This window comes from Myotis brandtii, unplaced genomic scaffold (assembly GCF_000412655.1).
Source record: "Myotis brandtii unplaced genomic scaffold, ASM41265v1 scaffold17, whole genome shotgun sequence".
Taxonomy (NCBI): Eukaryota; Metazoa; Chordata; class Mammalia; order Chiroptera; family Vespertilionidae; genus Myotis; species Myotis brandtii.
The window spans coordinates 10,222,160-10,241,142 of NW_005356259.1; the positions used below are offsets into that span (position 1 = coordinate 10,222,160).

An 18,983-nucleotide genomic window follows, 5' to 3' on the forward strand; every position below is an offset into this window, starting at 1 on the left:
AGTGGGGACCCCCACCCTGAAGGGGGTGTGATCAGCTGCAAACAGCCATCATCCCCTCATCCAGGCTGGCCAGGCACCCAAGCGGGACCCCCACCCTGATCCAGGACACCCTTCAGGGCAAACCAGCCGGCCCCCACCCATGCACCAGGCCTCTATCCTATATAGTAAAAGGGTAATATGCAAACTGATCCTAACAGCAGAAAGACTGGGAATGACTGGTCATTATGACACACACTGACCACCAGGGGGCAGACGCTCAATGCAGGAGCTGCCCTCTGGTGGTCAGTGTGCTCCCACATGGGGGAGCTCTGCTTAGCCATAAGCCAGGCTGATGGCTGCCAGTACAGCAGTGGCGGTGGGAGCCTCTCCTGCCTCCTCAGCAGCGCTAAGGATGTCTGACTGCAACTTAGGTCTGCTCCCCGCTGGCAAGTGGACATCCTCCGAGGGCTGCCGGGCTGCCAGAGGGATGTCTGATTGCCATCTTAGGCCCAATCCCCTGGGGAGTGGGCCTAAGCCAGCAAGTGGTCATCCCCCGAGGGGTCCCAGACTGTGAGAGGGCACAGGCCAGGCTGAGGGATCCCCTCCCCCCGAGTGCACAAATTTTTGTGCACCAGGCCTCTAGTGTACTCATAATCTCTGATATCTTTTCACTGCTTTTCCTTCCCGGCCAGTGTGGCATAGTTGGTTGCTGGCTCAGTTCCTGATCAGGGCACATGACCAGGTTGCTGGCTTGATCCTGGGTGGGGGTCATACAGGAGGCAGCCAGTCGATGTTTTGCTCTCACATCATTGTTTCTCTCTCTCACTCTCCTTTTCTATCTCTCTCTAAAAATCAAACTATTAAGGAAAAAAAAAGCAAAATAGGTCCAATCCAGACCACTTTTTATTGAATATATACACTAAATGGGGAATGCATATTTGCTACCACAGACAAACACTTATGTTTTCAGACAAGTGAGGAGTAATAGGAGAAATTATTAACAGTTCAGAAAACAATGATAAGCACAAGGGTGACTATTGCAGATTGTGCGGGCTAAATTATTATTATTTTTTTTAATACTGGAACACTTCACGAATTTGCATGTCATCCTTGTGCAGGGGCCATGCTAATCTTCTCTGTATCATTTCAATTTTAGTATATGTGCTGCCGAAACGAGCACTGTGTGGGCTAAATTTAAAGTAGGCTTCAGGATTTCGGGATGCGGGGGAGTGTACATTCCCAGGTCTATTTTATTAATTTAGGCACTTGGCTCAGCCAAATTGCCACACTTGAAATCTAAAAATATATAATTTTGCCCTTTCTAGCCTTTATGTGATCCATATATTGAGCTTCCTTTATTTTAGGGGTTTACTCTTCTTCTGGCAGATCCTTTTTGAGTTTTTGAATGGTAGAAATGCTATTTCAAGCCCAAATTTAAATCCAGAGCCCTTCCTCCCTCCCTTCCTCAAATCTATACCAGGTTCTCTTCTCTGAGCTAAGGATACAGCAGTAAAAAAGTCAGAAACTGGCTCCCCCGTGCTTACATTCTAGAAGAGGGAGAAAGCTTGGGTCCTCGTCTGCCCTCATTTGCATAACCACCACATGTAGAGAGATGAGTCTCCTATTGATTTATGACTAGAGGCTTGATGCACGAAATTCGTGCAAGAGTAGGCCTTTGCAGCCCCGACTGCCCTGTGGCCCCGCCCCCACCCACTGGTCTTTATGGAAGGTCATCTGGAAGGTTGTTCCGCCGTCTGGTCTAATTAGCATATTAGCTCTTTATTATATAGGGTAATACAAGAGAGAAGTGCAATGTAAGAGTCCTCCTGGTTAGACGTAATGCTCTGGTGCTGGAACGGTGCTGAGCTCGGCTTTCCGTGAGCTGGATAACAAACTGCAAGAAAAGCGACAGCATCCCCTCTGCAAAACGTCCAAACTGTTATCTTTGTCAGCACATCACAGGTAAGTTTCCATTACTCAGAAAGTTTTCCTGGTGCAGAGGAATCAGATGTCCATGAAAGCTAAACAAAGGGGCTGGAGGAATGAGAAGGCACAAGAGGAAACTCATTGTGACACTATTTGCTAGAAAGATGAATTAACTTTAAAGCGAGTCCATCTTGGGATCTAGTTAAAGGCATTCGGTTACTGAAATACCAAAAAGGCCTTGGGAAGTGGTGGCATGGATCCTGAATGTAAGATCTACCTTCTCAAATGCCCATTCTCATCTAGGCTTTTCCCCTGGAGATCTGCCCGTTTCTCTTCTCACTGACTCTCTGCGACTGCTCATCAAAGTGGCTTTAGAGCTCTGAAATATTAGCTTAATAGTTTAACAGGACTGTGCTGTGCACTTGCAACTTGATTAAGAATGACATCTTGTGTTATGTCTTTTCTTTTTTACCACAATAAAAACCATAATTAACAAAATAAATAATAAACATATTAGTTTACTGTTCTAGAATGACCAATTCAGAATATTGAATTAGGGTGTTATCACTATCCAATAAATGCACCAGGGGAATAGGTAAAAGTTGATGGATACCACCGAGCTTGATCCTTATAGTAGATACTGAAATTCTTTTTTTTAAAAAAGGTTGCTATAAAAGGTCACTTAATATTTAGCTTCTGTGTTAATTTTTTTCTTTAAGAAGCTAAAATGCAGAACTTCTGAAAAAGGATGAAAGGCTGAGCCTATGGTTTTATCTTTAAAAAGTGAAAATTATGCATTCATGGAATAATAAGAGTAACTTTCAACATCAATGTTCTTTCTTTCTTTCCTTTCTTTCTTTCTTTCAAATATATTTTATTGATTTTTTACAGAGAGGAAGGGAGAGGGATAGAGAGTTAGAAACATCGGTCAGCTGCTTCCTGCACACCTCCTACTGGGGATGTGCCTGCAACCAAGGTACATGCCCTTGACCGGAATCGAACCTGGGATCTTTCAGTCTGCAGGCTGAAGCTCTATCCACTGAGCCAAACCAGTTAGGGCTCAACATTAATGTTCTTGTCCCATACTCCCTAGTAAGTTTTTCCCCAGTACTTAAATTTAAGGAGTGGACAGATTTGAATATTCACTGGAAAAGTAGAGTTGGTAGGAAGTTCTATGATGTTCCAACAGTGAAAATATTCACATTAGTTTTCTAAAAAGTAAGGACAAAGGTTAATAAAGCATTTTCAAATTGGCTGAAATTATTTGCATTAGTTGTATATTTTTAAGTATATAAAACACCCACCCTTTTCTGGAAAACATTCTTTCTGTGATTGATCCAATCATATTATAGTTGATAATTTGAGGAGGAAGGACATCTGACCTGAGCCGGGCTAATCAGAGATCTCTTAATGAACTTTTGAATTGGCCCTAGCCAGTTTGGCTCAGTAAATAGTGTCGACCGGCAGACGGAAGGGTCCTGGGTTCAATGCTGGTCAAGGGCATGTACCTCAGTTGCAGGCTCTTCCCCAGCTCAGGCCCTGGTCTGGGCTCATGCAAGAGGCAACCAATCAATGTGTTTCTCTCACATTGATATCACATTGATATTTCTCTCTGTCTTCCACTCTCTCTAAATATCCCCAGATGAGTATTAAAAAAGAATTTTTAAATTGAACATCAGAGAGAGAGAAAAACTCAATGTCTCTATAGAGGCAGGCAGACTTGGAGATTTGGGAGCTGCTGGTTTTTTTGTTTGTTTTTTGAGAGAGGAAGAGAGAGGAGAGAGAGAGAATTGATTTGTTGTTCCACTTATTTATGTGTTCATTAGTTGCTTCTCGTATGTGCCTTGACTGGAGATCGAACCTCAATCCCCCCTCCTAAGTATTCTCTATTAAGAGATAAGTTAATGATATCGTGATCTGAAAAGTGCAGCACATTCATAGGAGAAACTATAATCAGAAGAGAGATCAAGCTATGAGTATTATTAACAAGAAAGATTGGCACTTACTACAACTCCCTTGATCATACCAAATCAACTACTGGATTATAGTTAAAATTTTTGTAAGTTGTTAAATTGCTCCCCTTGTTCAGTAAAAGGTACAAATTCATTTATTCAACCAAACAGGGACTAAGTATCTTACAGGCTACATACAAATACACATACTATTTATACTCCTCTGCATGTTAGAGATTCTTATCTTTTGCTTGACACCCAATTTTCATATCGGTTTAATAAAAAAATAATGTATATTTGTAAAAATCAAATATAATGTAAAACAGCCATTCAGCCTTACGCCTGAAAACACACACACATTCCAAAGTGAAATTAAGCATTATTCATTAGCCTTGTAGGGGAAAGTAACCAATACATATGAGCCCAGCTAGGAGCCTGGTGGATATTTAAGACAAAAAAAAACTTGAGCTCTGGCTGATTTAGTTCAGTGGTTAGAGCATTGGCCTGTGGACAGGTCAGGGTTTGATTCCCAGTCAAGCGTACATTCCTAGGTTACAAGTTCCCTGGCCCCAGTGGGGTGCCTGCAGGAGGCACCCAATCGATGTGAGACACATTGATGTTTCTCTGTCTCCTCCTCCTCTTCCTTTCCTCCACTCTCTCTAGAAATCACTGGAAAAAATATCCTCTGGTGAGGATTAAACACACACACACACACACACACACACACACACACACAAACCTGAGCTGTTTTTTGTCAGAAATAGAAAAGGAAAATATAATGATCAAGCTCAAGCTCATGATTTTCTCATTTTCTTTCCAACCTATTATCTTCATTACCGTAAGGTTCAAGAACTTGAAAGGGTAGGGAGACGAGACAATACTTGTAAATGTCTTCTAAGGACTCCTTCCCCTTACTGATTTTTACACCTTTCCGCTACTGTCCATGGTATTTACTACACAAACACCCCACGCAGTATCAATCAGGTCCTGTCAGAATTACCAAGAACCAGATCTCTGGTTTATAAAGAAGGCACATTCATTTATTTTCAATTTCAAAAGGAAAGCAGAGAAAGGGGGAAAGTAGTGAGGGATCACAATAATAAAACTTTGGAGGTTTTAAAAGTAAGCTTGTTGATAATAAACTCCAGGTCAGTGTCCCCTTCTGTCGCAATAGTATTAAACTTGGGATCTTGCCAAACCAATATTTATCCAGGTGTTCAGATTCCAGGTCCTTAAGGAAAAGGACAAAAATGGTTTTATCTGCTGGCCAACTTTTGTTGTTGTTGTTAATTCTCACCCAAAAATATTTTTCCACTGATTTTTAGAGAGAGGGAGGGAAGAGGAAACACCAATGTGAGACACATTGGTTGGTTGCCTCCCCCATGCATCCTGACGGGATCAGGGATTGAACCTGCAACCAAGGTACTCCCCCTTGACCAGGAATCAAACCCACGACCCTCTGGTGCACAGGCTGACACTCTAACCACTGTGACACCTGGCCAACTTTTTTTGTAATGGTGCATGATTATTTTCTTCGAGCCATAGGATTAGGAAGACTTTGCTACTTACAGCTCTGAATTCTTCAGTGATACTGATGTCTACATTGGAAAACAAAAACCAGAAACTGCCCTGGCCAGGTGGCTCAGTTGGTTGGAGTGTCGTCCTGTACACCAAGATTGCAGGTTTGATTCCCGGTCAGGGCACATACCTAGGTTATGAGTTTGATCACTGGTAGGGTCACATACAAGAGGCAACTGATTGATGTTTCATTCTCCCTTCCTCTCTCTAAAAATCAATTAAAACATATCCTCAGGTGAAGATTAAAAACAAAACATTCAGAAACCTTCATCACAATATTCAACAAAATCTCTGATTAAAGATGTAACTATAATCCTAGCTGGCTTGGCTCAGTGGATAGAGCATCGGCCTGCTGACTGAAGGGTCCCAGTTTGATTCTGGTCAAGGGCACAAGCCCGGATTTCGGGCTCAATCCCCAGTGGGGGGGCGTGCAGGAAGCAGCCAATCAATGATTCTCATCATTGATGTTTCTCTCTCTCCCTCTCTGAAATCAATAAAAAATATATTTAAAAAAAAGATGTGACTATAAAGATGATTCAATGAAAATTTAAAAGAATATCCATGGGGTGGAGGCAGGAGTGGGCTGGAGGGGATCAAGGGGGGGGGAAAAGGAGACATATGTAATACTTTCAACAATAACGATGAAAAAAAAGAGAATATCCATATAAATTCAAATTCAGGATATAAAAGGTATTTTTTTAAAAATATATTTTATTGATTTTTTACAGAGAGGAAGGGAGAGAGAGAGTTAGAAACATCGATCAGCTGCCTCCTGCACATCTCCTACTGGAGATGTGCCGGCAACCCAGGTACATGCCCTTGACCGGAATCGAACCCGGGACCTTTCGGTCCGCAGGCCGACGCTCTATCCACTGAGCCAAACCGGTTTCGGCTAAAAGGTATTTTTAAACGAGATACAAAATCTAGAAGACAAAGAATGACAAGAGTTGACCACATAAAAATAAATTTAAAAAAATCCTCACCTGAGGATATTTTTTATTTTTAGAGAAACAATGACATGAGAAACATCGATGGGTTGACTCCGTATGTGCCCAACTGGGGCCCCTTCCCAAACTCCAAGTCCCCCTCCCAACCTGTGGGAATAGAGTGAAGGCCACCTGTAGGCAGACTGAGACCTTGGGAGCCTGGCCAGTTTCTTGGTCAGGGAGAATCTGCTTCTGAATGTGAGCCCAAATTATAAACAACCGAAGAGAAACAGCTTGTATTGTGATTTCATAAAGCTACCCTGCATGCTGTTTGCTTTGTGTTTGGTACTCTACATAACCCTGTACTTTGAAATTTTGGGGTATCTATAATAATAAAAGCGTTAATATGCTAATTAGACTGCACATCCTTCCAGACGAAGCTGGGGCTGCAAGGGCCGAGCCCCTTGCATGAATTTTGTGCATTAGGCCTCTAGTGTTCCAGCTGCCCCATACACACCTGTCCTAATAAAACTGTCTCTCAGTTTTCTGGGTTACTTCTTTGGAACCCACAATTTTGGGCAACTCTCTTTCTGAAGCACAGCCCCCTCTCCCTTTTCCTAAGTTCCAACAGCTCTTCTTTTGTAACTTGTTCCCTGAGCCCAGGCAGCCCAGTTGGCTCACTTCTACCTTTGTAACTTTCTAAATAAACGTTTGCTTGTAAAAATGAGAACATTTTGATTGCTAAATATAAGACACTGTTCTAAGTGCCTCACATGTACACATCTCATTTTTATAAAAACCCACAACCTATTTTATAGATGAAGAACTGAGGCATAGAGAGGTGAAGAGACTATGCTACACTGCTGGTTTTGAAGATGGAAAGGGCCAGGAACCAAGGAATGCAGACGGCCTCGAGAAACAAAAACAAGGAAATAGACTTTGCCATTAGTCTCCTAGGAAGGAACCAGCCCTGTTACCTTGACTTTAGTCCAGTGAGATAGATTTTGGATTTCTGACTTCTAGACTGTGAAGCTCATAAGTTTATGTTGTTTTAAGCAAGTTAAGTTTGTGGCAATTTTTTCACAGCACCAGTAAGAAACTAATACAACATAAAGAAGGATACTTTTTTTTTAAATTGAGGTACAGTAGGTCCTCGGGTTACGTCGGAGATCTGTTCCTACAGCGCCATGTAGCTTGATTTTCGCTGTAAATTGGAACCCACCTACATAAGCACCTACATCACTCACATGGAGCACATACACAGCAGTAATGAAGTGAAACAGTAAAAAAAATTTAAAAGGAAGATAATTCCTGCCCTTTATTGTGGTAAATAAAGCACATATGTATATACGTCGAAATGACGGAACTTTTTTTTTATAATGGGAGATGGCAACGTAACCACGAAACAACATACATCAAGTCCGAGGTAACCCAAGGACTGCCTGTATAGGTGCTCTCCCTCCCCAGAGCACACCCTTCCCTTTCTTTCCTCCCTCCCTCAGGTGAGTTACCATTACCTTCCTCTCTTCCAAACTCTAAGGGCCCTTCCTTTGCCTCTATAACTTGTTCCTAAGCCCATTTCTTTAACAAATTGATTCTTCTACCTGTGATTTTATAAAATGTTCTTATAAAAAATTGAGGTGTAATTGACATTGTTAGTTTCAGCTATACAACAAAGTCCAATGTTTGCATGTTACAAAATGACTTCATTCTCTATGTGGATTTTGGACATGAGTAAACATAGATCTAACACAACCAGATGAATCCTAATCAAAAGACTTGTTTTTCAGATGGAATTTTAACAAACTATATTCTAAGTATTAAAATTTCACATGAAACTAATTTTCATCTTCCCACACACACAAAAAAACCCCACACATTTTTGTGGAGCCACAAATCTGTGGGTATTTCTACATTCATGATAAAGGCAATCAGATTAAGAAAAAGTCTAATCACAAAGGAATATAAAACTATTTATTAACCACTGTTTACCAGTATTTACAATAAAGTAAACAATATACAGTTGGGTAACATTCTGTTTACTACAAAGCTATTGTTTTTCCTGGCTTTTGTTGAACCAGTACCCCAAATACTGAGACTGAGCCTACATGTAAAGACTGAGTTGGAGTAAAGAGAAAACATGCAGACCAAGAGTTTAGATTACAAAAAGTCTGTTCATCCATTTATTCCAGCAGGTCCCAAATTGCCAAGGTCTCTAATAATCTGATTAGGTATCCATGAATAAAGTCTTACACACTCCATGACCCTATTTTTTAAGTCAATACAGCATAGGGATTTAAACTTCTTGTAAAGGAACATTTTATGAGGTGAAACCTTTAAATAAGTGTTGCTTACCTAATTAAAACACATCAGGGTTTGCCTACTTTTCTCATTTGGGTGAGGAGGTTATTGGCAGTGATAAAATTTTCCTTTCAGGGGTTTTGCAAATAAACTTGCATTTATGATTGTAGATATGGATTCTTATATGTCTACTTTAAATTGTCCAATTTACACTGTTTACATTATATTTAAACTGTCCAATTAATTATAAATTATCTAATTTCAAAGGTTAAAAGCTTCAGGAAAAATTTCAATTTAACTTCAAATGATTTTTTTTCTTAGGTTGCTGAAAATGATGGCAGTTCAGAAACATGAGCTTATCTATGGTTGTGAAATGGTTTTGTTTTGGTAAAAAAAAAAAAAAAAGAAGAAGAGAAAACCATTTACATATGTATACACACCTACCACTCCCCCCCCTCCCCAATAAACAAAAAACCAACAATGATCCTTAGGCACATACAAATTCTGACTGAGTAATGACTATGGAGATTTCCCTCAACATTTAGAAAAACTTCTCTAATGCAGAGGAAAAAATACAACATGGTATCAAATGTTCTTTTCTGATAAAGGAAGCAACTACAGAAAGCTTTTGTTCAAAGTAACCAGTGCTATAGATGCAACCCCCCCCACCCCCAACAACTCCCCAGCACTACTTCAAAACAAACATATCAAACTTGATTTTCATTATAATGTAGTTCTTTCTTCACACTAATAAATCAAAAAAAAAACCAAGACCCAGATTTTATATATATGTATAAATATATATAAAAAGCAATGCAAACAATTATTGGGCTTCGTCTTCTGGACAAGAATGCCAAGTTAGTCTTTCTTCATAGAAAGCAATTACAATTTGAGGACACTTCATATTTGCCTCTTTTGCCAGCACCAAATCAGCCTCATCTGAATCTTTCCTGTTGTGAGAAGAAAAAAAATTCAGTTAAAAGTCTAAACCCTTTTTGTCAAATGAGAATTGCTCAATACATCGTAATTTAATTAGATTATTTAACAATTCAGGAGGATTATGAGGTACTTGTGCCAGGGTTCCAATAAAATTTCATTTTATAAAACAGACCAGTTTGCTAATCTTTGCTTTGAAATATCATTAGCAAAAGTAAGTAGAATCATCCCTTCAGCAGATAATTATTCTCTATCTAATGATAAAAACTATAAAACCCTTTCTACATAAAGCCTCACAGGAAAAAAAAAAAAAAGCCCATTGCCCTGACTGGGTAGCTCAGTTGGTCAGAGCATCGTTCCAATATGTTAAGGTTGCAGGTTCGATCCCCAGTCAGGGCACCTATTAAGAATCAACCAATGAATGCATAAATTAAGTGGAACAACAGATCAATGTTTCTTTCTCTCTAAAATAAATTTTTAAAAATTAAAATTAAATTAAAAAATAGATTCAACACATTAAAACCAAAGTTTATACACTTTCTACACATACATTTTATTCTTTCAGTGATCTCCACTGCTGTCTGTGGCACCAATTATTCGTTCAGGATCAAGACCTCTGGCAAAGCCTCTTGGTTTATCAGCCTGTTTAGAAGTTAAATGATTATTTTCATTTACGTTTCCACACAGCAAATTAATATTAACTTCCAATTTGTTTTTGTGACATATAACTTTTAAATAAAAACCTTTCAATAGTGAAACAGAAATTATTAGAACACACACCACATTTAATTCAAAACACATCATAATTTCTATTAACCTAACCTTACATGCAGAAAAAAAAAATCTGGATGTCTAAAAGTATTCTGAACCAGAAATTAAGAAAACAGACAAACCAATACCTTTATTTCTGATAACTTTAATAATTTAATAATTACAAATCCTTAAAGTTAACATTTCAAATCACTTCCAGGAATTAGTCTAAATTACCTATATTTATGAAGCACGTACAAAAATAGAAACATCAAAATAGTAAAATCCACAAAACTCAAGATTAATCAGTATTGTAATCAATCTGAATAGTAAGAAATCTTATAAAATAAAATACTTCCTATAAACCAGTAATTCTCAAAGTGTTGTCTGAGGGTTCTTGGGAATCCCTGAGACCTTTGGGGTGTCCATTTATCCATAAGGTCCCCTCTTTTCATGTACTTGTAACTTCAGATTGTCTTCACATGCCTCCACCAATCATAACACAGCAAACCAAATATAGAACTGTCTACTATTAAGCCACACATTAAAAATATTTGCAAAACTGTAAAATATGCTTCACATTTAAAGTTATTTTTTCATGAATAGTTACGAACATACAATAGATTTTGTCATTCTTAAATGAATATATAAATACTTTAGAAGTTTCTATTTTAATCATATCCCACTGGTCATTTATAGGTATAACCCATATAAACAAAAGTTCTTTGGGATCCTCAATAATTTTCTGGAGACCAAAGTTTAACAGCTGCTTAGATCAATAAATCCTTTCACCCCATCCAGACTTTTACATCAATATCCCAGACTCTGAAGTCAGATGCCTAGGTTACTTAGAATAATGGCTCTAACCTCTACTAGCTGCGTAGCTCTGGGCAAGTTAACCTCTTTGTGGTTTAGATTACCCCCCAAAATAGGAAGATTTGTATCAGCTATGTTACAGACTTTTCATGTATATGAAATACAAAGTAAGTTATTATCTAGAAGACTGCTTGGCACAATGTAAGGGCTAAATGCATGAAAATTCACTACTGTAATTAAACAGTGCTTCTGCAGAGCATGTGGTTGACTTTTAAATTACATACAGTAGTCCCCATTTATTCACTCACGAAAATATGTTCAAGACCCAGTGGATAGTACTAAACCCTACACACGTTTTCTCCTACACACTTACCTACAGTAAACTTTAATTTATAAATTAGGCACAGTAAGAGATTAACTAGTAATAAAAAAATCATAACATTGTAGAAGTTATATAAATGTAGTCTCTCACAATATCTTATTGTACTGTACTCACCCTTCTAGTGATGATGTGGGATGGTAAAATGCCTACATGACGAGATGAATGACGTAGGCATTATGATGTAGCATTAAGCTACTAATGAATGACCTTCTGATGATATGTCAGAAGGAGGATCATCTGGCTCCAGGTGATCCTGGATCATTGAGCCATGACAATGTTGATGGTTGGATGTCAGGAGCAGAAAATGTTGGTTGGAGAAATTTAGTATTTTTGGAACCCAGTTGACCACAGGTAACTGAAACCTCGGATATAAGGGGACTAATATATACTGATTCTTCACATTGTTACTTTTTTGTTTTGACTGCTAAAGTATCCAGAACCAAATCTATAGCCAACCTCTGTTTCTCCTCTGTAAAATGGGGATAATACCTATAATCTTAATAGAGATGTCATGAACATTTAATGGATTATCTGTAAAGTATATGGCATCTAGTTCAAATGATCAAATTTAAAATATAAAGATCTTATCAAGAAGTCTGTATTGTATGTTTAGTCACCAAGCCTAAATACTAATTAAGAACAAAGACCCTTTCCCAAATTACCATACCCAGTACAAAGGGCAAATATAATTTGTTTTGAAGTTGAAAGTAAGCAGAGTTGTGATTTGCCTAAAGCCACAGACACCAGTTAACAAAGATTAGAGCATGTAGTGAATACTAAACCAACTGCTTCAATTCACGCCAATAAAAAAAAATATTATCAAAGATTATGTCAGAATCAAAGTATCATTTGGCATTACTTTGATAATGGAAAGATCACATACCAAAGTACTTTCTTGTGGTCAAAGCTGTTAATGGTCAACAATCAGGATGAGCTATGTGGACTGTTTTCAAGGACTGCTAGTCTTGGATCATAGGAACCATACCCACGAATCTACCCAAAATAACACTAGCACAATTTAAATTAAGCCTTTTAAAAAGGCGTTTAAATCATATTTTAAAAGCATTAAAGTCTTTAAAAGTATCCTAAACATCAAGCCATCAACCTTTTACAAAAAGCCAGTTTGGTGGGCAATATTTTATACTTACAGCATCTCTTTTCTTCTTTGATTTGCTATCATCAGATTCACTGTCAGATAAAGACTTTCTTTTTGTACCATCTTTTTCTTTACCAGCTTTTTGAGAATTAAGAAATGCTTCAATTAACTCTGGACAATCTAAATTTTCTTCAGGTTCCCAAGTATTGTCAGCACTGCATTCAGTTAAAAAAAAGTTCATTCGATTAAACATGGTTTATCACCGTCATCCAGATTCACTTAATATATATCTGAAAAGTCCTGTGCTAACCACTTATTCCCTATCCCTCAACATTCTTTTAACACAATGTGATCATACTTCCCTTATGTCTTCTTTCACAGTTCCTATCCAAGGAGGCAATCTGCTATATTACCCCAGGTTAACAAATCCTGATTCTAGCAGAATAACTGGAGCTAATATTTTTCCAAATTATGAAAACAACCCACTTAAAAATGTGAATTCCTAATTCCCACTGTAAATCACTTTACTAGATTAATCAGAAGATATGCAGAATTAGGGTCTCCAATACTGTGATTTAAAATAATTCTGAGGCATTCTCAAACATGAGATAGTACCTCCAATTTCTGCTGAGTGCTCAAATTGGGAAATGATATAAAGGAGGGATTGGCAACAGAAACAAAGTTAAACCCAACCTTCTGACTTTTACATTTTTAATTGGTTGGAAAAATATTTCAAAATGAAAATTATAAAATTCGAATTTCAGGGCCCATAAACAAGGGCTGGAAAGAAAACAAGTATCAATTACCAAATGTGAAAGTATGATCATCCTTCAACAGTGATAGGCTTGCAAACTTTGTGTGCTCTGATCCAAAAAAGCCTTTCCACAGATAGAATGAAACTAATCATTTTAGAGATGCTGGGAAAGGTGCTATTAACCTCTGGTTTCAACTTGGTTTGCTGATTCAGACTTCAAAATTGGCAAACCTAAATTAGAGGGTGAAGGAGGACAAAAGAGCTGAAGTGGAGCCTCCATTCTGTAGCGTTCTTTTCATTACAGCCTTCTATATTACCTGACACATAATACCACACATAGGTTCTCAATCATACTTAGTAGCCTTCAGTTTGGGGAGAAAGGGAAGAGTTAGCTCCCTAACATTTAATGGATGGGACATAGAGTTTTTAATATGCCAGGAGGTTAAAAAACAAACAATAAAAACCAACTCTCTACCATATGAAGGTTATCAATTTGGGTTAAATCAAACTGGTTAAATCTAATTCAAAATAGTTCAGGCTTATTTGTTTGGTTCAGCTATTTATAGGAAAATTTTCTAGGGGTACATTATGAACTTATGATAAAAACTTGAATTCAAGTAAGGGTACTGAGAAGATAAAATAGGAAAACCTAAACCTTCCATTCATTTCATACTTCCCAAACTGCTAGGAGGATGCCTTAAAATGTGAATGGTGGAGATAGATTACAGGTAGTTGAAGCCTAATAATGTGACTATCATACTCATCTCCATCATGCTCAGAAAAATTTTTGTAGATTTCTACCTATCCATTATTAATAGTTGTTGACCATGGAGCCTCACTGTTTTTGTGGTGTAAGACAGAAGAGAATTCAAGCACATTAGCACACGATAAACATTAAGAATGAAATTTCTGCATGCAAGTTATTCACAAGACAACTAATATAAGCAGTTATGAGAACAACTAGTAACAAGGATCATGAGGAACCAGGGAGTTTAAAAAAAAATGCCCAGGCTCTACTTCTTATAGAGATTTAGGATACAGTAAGAACTGGATCATAACCAGCACTTCTGTTTAATACCCACTGGTCTACACTATAGACCCTCCATGTTTGTTAGTGCCCTCTTCATGTAAGGAAGTGATGTAGATTGGGTATTCTAATTAATTAGTACAATAGCGACATTGAAATGCATTACATAGCCCTGGCCCATGTGGCCCAATGGTTGGGCATCATTCTGTGCACTGAAAGGTTGCTGGAATGGAGTAGGGGGCTTGCAGGAGGCAGCTGATCAAGGACTTGCTCTCATAGCACTGTTTCTCACTTCCTCTCCTTTCCTCTCTAAAAAATCAATTTAAAAAATACAACACAAAAAACATTACACAGCACTACAGTTAATTCTATAATTTGACGCTCCAAGGTAATCAACTAGTCTCAAATTTGCTTGGCTAACCTGTAGGCTAAGAACTTGGTTCTTTTTAAACAGAACTCTAACAAGATACCCCAAATTAAAGGAATTAAAAAATTTAAAGAAACCTATGGGAAAACTGATAAAAGATCTCAGGTTGAAAACAAGTTTTAAATGCCGCTTAAGTGCACTTAAACATAAAAGGGATTCACTCACTCTGTGAATCCTTTCCACTTCAGGAAATACTCCACCTTCCCATTCACTACACATCGATCCAGTACTTTTCCACTACAAATTCTTCAGGCTCTGCCTCTTCAACTTTTTTACTCTTTCCATTCTGTTTCTTTCCCATTTTTTGCTAAAACAAAACAAATAAAGAAAAAAAGAATTAAAAAATATCTTGTTTTTTGGGTACATTTTAAAGGCTAAATTAATTGCTTATATTATTGTTGAATTTGACACCTAAATTTTTACTTCTATATCCCAGGGTAGACACTTCCTGGGGGAAAAAAACCCAAAAAACCAAGGGATACTAATACAAAAAATAAATATGTAATTAAGCTGATTTCGCTCAAACCTATTACTCACCACCTTTCAATTAAACAATACAATAAAAAACACTGTGCGGAAAATACTGTTATCTTTTCCTGGTCTATTTCTACGTCATCTACAAGACTGTGTTTACTAGTTTTCACTCAGTTTAACAACACAGCCACTAGATGGTATTAGGAGGTTAGACAGAGGAGAGATAACGAGCAGTGACAGATCTTAGTAAGTGAACCATAGATCAGTGAAATCATATCCCCCACACTCTCAGACCCCCTTTTGCCAATTCATATACCAATGTTAAAAGCCTCAGCAATATAGAAAAAGGTTAACTGCAATGAAAACATGGTTCAGAATCCTAGTATCAGTCACAGGATCAATTAAGGAGACCATGACTAGATTAAAAAGGACAAGATTATTTTTTCATAATCTCTATTGATAATATATATTACTGAACAACTGGAACAAAGCTATAAATGCTGTCATTTCAAGATGTCAAAATGCTGGATCAGTTTAATTGTGGGGGAAAAAAAGAATCCTTCTTGGTTACTCAAAAGTTTAAACGGGGCCATGGCGAGGTGGCCCAGTTGGTTGGTGTGTTGCACCACACACCAAAAGGTTTCAGGTTCAATACGCGGTCGGGGCAAGTATAGGAGGCAACCAATCAATGTTTCTTTCTCTCTCTAAAATCAATAAAAACATGTCCCTGCAGGTGAGGATTAAAAAAAAAAAGTCTAAATTGGTAGCCAACAAAATTCACTGTTAGCTTAGTTTTCTTTTTTCAAAGTATAACACTTTAAATAGAGAAGCAGGAAACCAAGCCCAAATCACTGTTTTCTAATAATTTAAACAGATTTGTTATGAGAGGACTGAAAATGAGTAAACTTAAAAAACCCCACATAACTAGCCCGGCCGGTGTGGCTCAGTGGTTGAATGTGGACCTATGAACTAGGTCACAGTCCCATTCTCGGTCAGGGCACATGCCCAGGTTGTGGGCTTGATTCCCCAGTGCAGGAGACAGTCCAATCAATGATTCTCTCTCATCATTGATGTTTCTCTCTCTCTCCCCCACTTTCTTCCTCTCTGAAATCAATAAAAATATATTAAAAAAATATAAAAGCAGAAAAAGACAACAGAATACCGGAAGATTGCAAAAGAACATTTAAACTATGTAGTTATTTAGAGGTACACACACATATTACTTGGGCACTGCACCCAATCAGATAATTTTCTGCTTCTGTGCAGTACAAGGAAGGTAAGCATGGTAGTGGGAAGAATGAAGAAAAATTGGGTGTGAACAAAAGCTTATTAGACACTAATCATAAATGACAAACAAAATAGGTCCATGAGGATAAGAGATGTACAGAATAAAGATGACAAAAAATAAACACTGAAAATGAAAAGGATAAACCCTCAGGCTAGATAAAATTATTTAATAAAGATAAAAAATTGTGTACAAAATCAATTTAATACTATATAATAAAAAGTTAATATGCAAATCGACCAAATGGTGGAAGGACCAGTCGCTATGACGTGCACTGACCACCAGGGGCAGACGCTCAACGCAGGAGCTGACCCCTGGTGGTCAGTGCGCTCCCACAGGGGGAGCAACCCGCAGCCAGAAGCCTGGCTCACACAGCGGCAGTGGCAGGAGCCTCTCCTACCTCCACAGCAGCGCTAAGGATGTCCAACTGCCGGCTTAGCAGGGAGGGGGTCTAAGTTATCAGTTGGACATCCCCTGAGGACTCCCAGACTTCAAGAGGGTACAGGCTGGGCTGAGGGACCGCCGCTGCCCCCCCACCCCAGCCCCCAGCGCAAGAATTTTGTGCACCGGGCCTCTAGTTTTAATATAAGCATCTACTTGCTTTCTGTATTTATATTCATCTTCAAAGTACCAAGCATAGTTAGCTCCTTTCCCATCCAATATTTGGACATCGGTGACCATAAAGCCAATTCAATCACATACACTTTGGTTTACTGATTATGGAATTTGAAAGTTCAATTCTGAAGGGGCACAGAAGATGCTTTGTGCTTTTTCCACTGATGGCTTTGGTGAGAATCATTTGCACCATCAGCTCACCAGACAGGTTTTATATTTCATATTTTCCAGGATATTTCATTTACTCTAATGATGACATAAATTATAAATCACCAACTTGCCCTTTAGTGTATAATTCAAGAAGAAAATGTACAAACCAAAACCAAATGTTTTGCTTTATTTAGATGTCAATACCTTTATATACTTAATATTATTATTAATGCAGTGTGTCAGAATTAAATACTGTGGAAATCATAACTTTGAATTTCATGATTCTCATGTGAATATCCCAGTTTTTTAAACTTATAACTTGACTGAATGTACATTTGTAGAACTTTAAATGAAGCCTAAGAATAAAACTTTGGCTTTAAGAAACGGGAGAGAAAAAAAGTTATCTGCTCATATGCTCCATTCTTCTCTCCTTACAGGCTAGATGTGCAGTTTGGTTCATTTTGTATATTAAAAAGAATGGGCAATGATTCAAATTTAAGGCCCTTGTGTATTTTAGAGTAAGTTTGAGATATGACAAAGTGCCCAAAGTATTTGAAAGAATCAATGAGTCTTGACCCAGTCTAACTGGGTATCTGTTCTTTAATCTGGGCAATACTGCAAATACTTGATTTCTCTAGAATTCAGTACACAGTGAGTTAGGTAATATGACAATCAACAAAGGCTTTCCTGCTTTGTCCATACTTGTAGTCTTCCATGTTACATACATTTGTGCACTTTTACTTCAAGATAAAAATCTAGTCATTAACATTCATACTGTGCTATACTCAAGTTTAGGCTCCCTTAACTTAATCAAAATATTAGGCCAAATCAATAATCATCTCCATGTAATGAGTTCGTTTTTGCAGCTAATTCTTTCCATAACACTGGGGGGAGAGGGCACTGGGGATTATAAATGGATGTAAATTTCTCAAACACTGAAATGCAAAGTTATAATTTTCAGAGGAAAAATTTGAGTTAGATCCTTACGTATTTTAGGTTTTTATTAACTTACCAATGTAGTTTTATTGGAGGCCATTTTTTATTGCAGACTCCAAGAGCTATTACTAGAAAAATGCATGACAGTTAAAACGAAGTTTGCATGACACAAAAAGGTAGCTAAACACAAGTGTCGTTTGGATCCCCCCCTCATGTATACAAATCCAGAGCAGCAATGTGAACTGCTGCTTAAGTTATTAGTAATATATTCCTGCGAGTGTATCAGTATTCCAACCGAGTGGTCTAGAAACCTCATGGGGACACCGGTACTAAGACAGCTTTACAGGGCAAAACACTGCAGACATTTTTTTTCCCCCCAACACAAATCTCATTTACACCACACTCAGTATTTAAGGACGGCCAAATATTCTGGTTCAACATCAGACCCAAGTACCCAATCAAAACGATAAAGTGCCGTGAATTTTCCCTCGAGGCCTCCTTCCTAGGAGTTCTAAGAGTCGCCTAGGTAACCCTAACTTGGTTTCTTCTTGGAAACCTTCCCTTTCCAGCCACTCGTTAAAAAAACTAAACGGAAAACACCACGATGCTTCAGTACCGTTTGGTGCCGCTTGAAAACAAACCACCCCCGAGGCCCCTCCGTCCGCTCCCCCCA

General features: G+C 38.1%; 1 protein-coding gene and 1 long non-coding RNA gene across 2 annotated transcripts in view; both read right to left on the minus strand.

Moving 5' to 3' along the window:
* Positions 1-4,875: 4,875 nt before the first annotated feature.
* On the minus strand, positions 4,876-7,624 carry LOC106725551. Its single transcript, XR_001361439.1, has 2 exons — positions 7,339-7,624; positions 4,876-5,088 (listed from the first exon to the last, which is right to left on the minus strand). It is a non-coding gene; the product is annotated as an uncharacterized LOC106725551 (long non-coding RNA).
* A 689-nt stretch (positions 7,625-8,313) lies between these two features.
* Positions 8,314-18,983, minus strand: part of CBX3 (chromobox homolog 3) — a 12,179-nt gene continuing 1,509 nt past the window's right edge. Inside the window, 6 exon segments of the mRNA XM_005862975.2 lie at positions 8,314-9,612; positions 10,122-10,240; positions 12,695-12,857; positions 15,016-15,079; positions 15,082-15,157; positions 18,387-18,438. Of these exon segments, the coding sequence (XP_005863037.1) occupies positions 9,486-9,612; positions 10,122-10,240; positions 12,695-12,857; positions 15,016-15,079; positions 15,082-15,157; positions 18,387-18,410 (573 nt within the window). The 5' untranslated portion in view covers positions 18,411-18,438 and the 3' untranslated portion in view covers positions 8,314-9,485.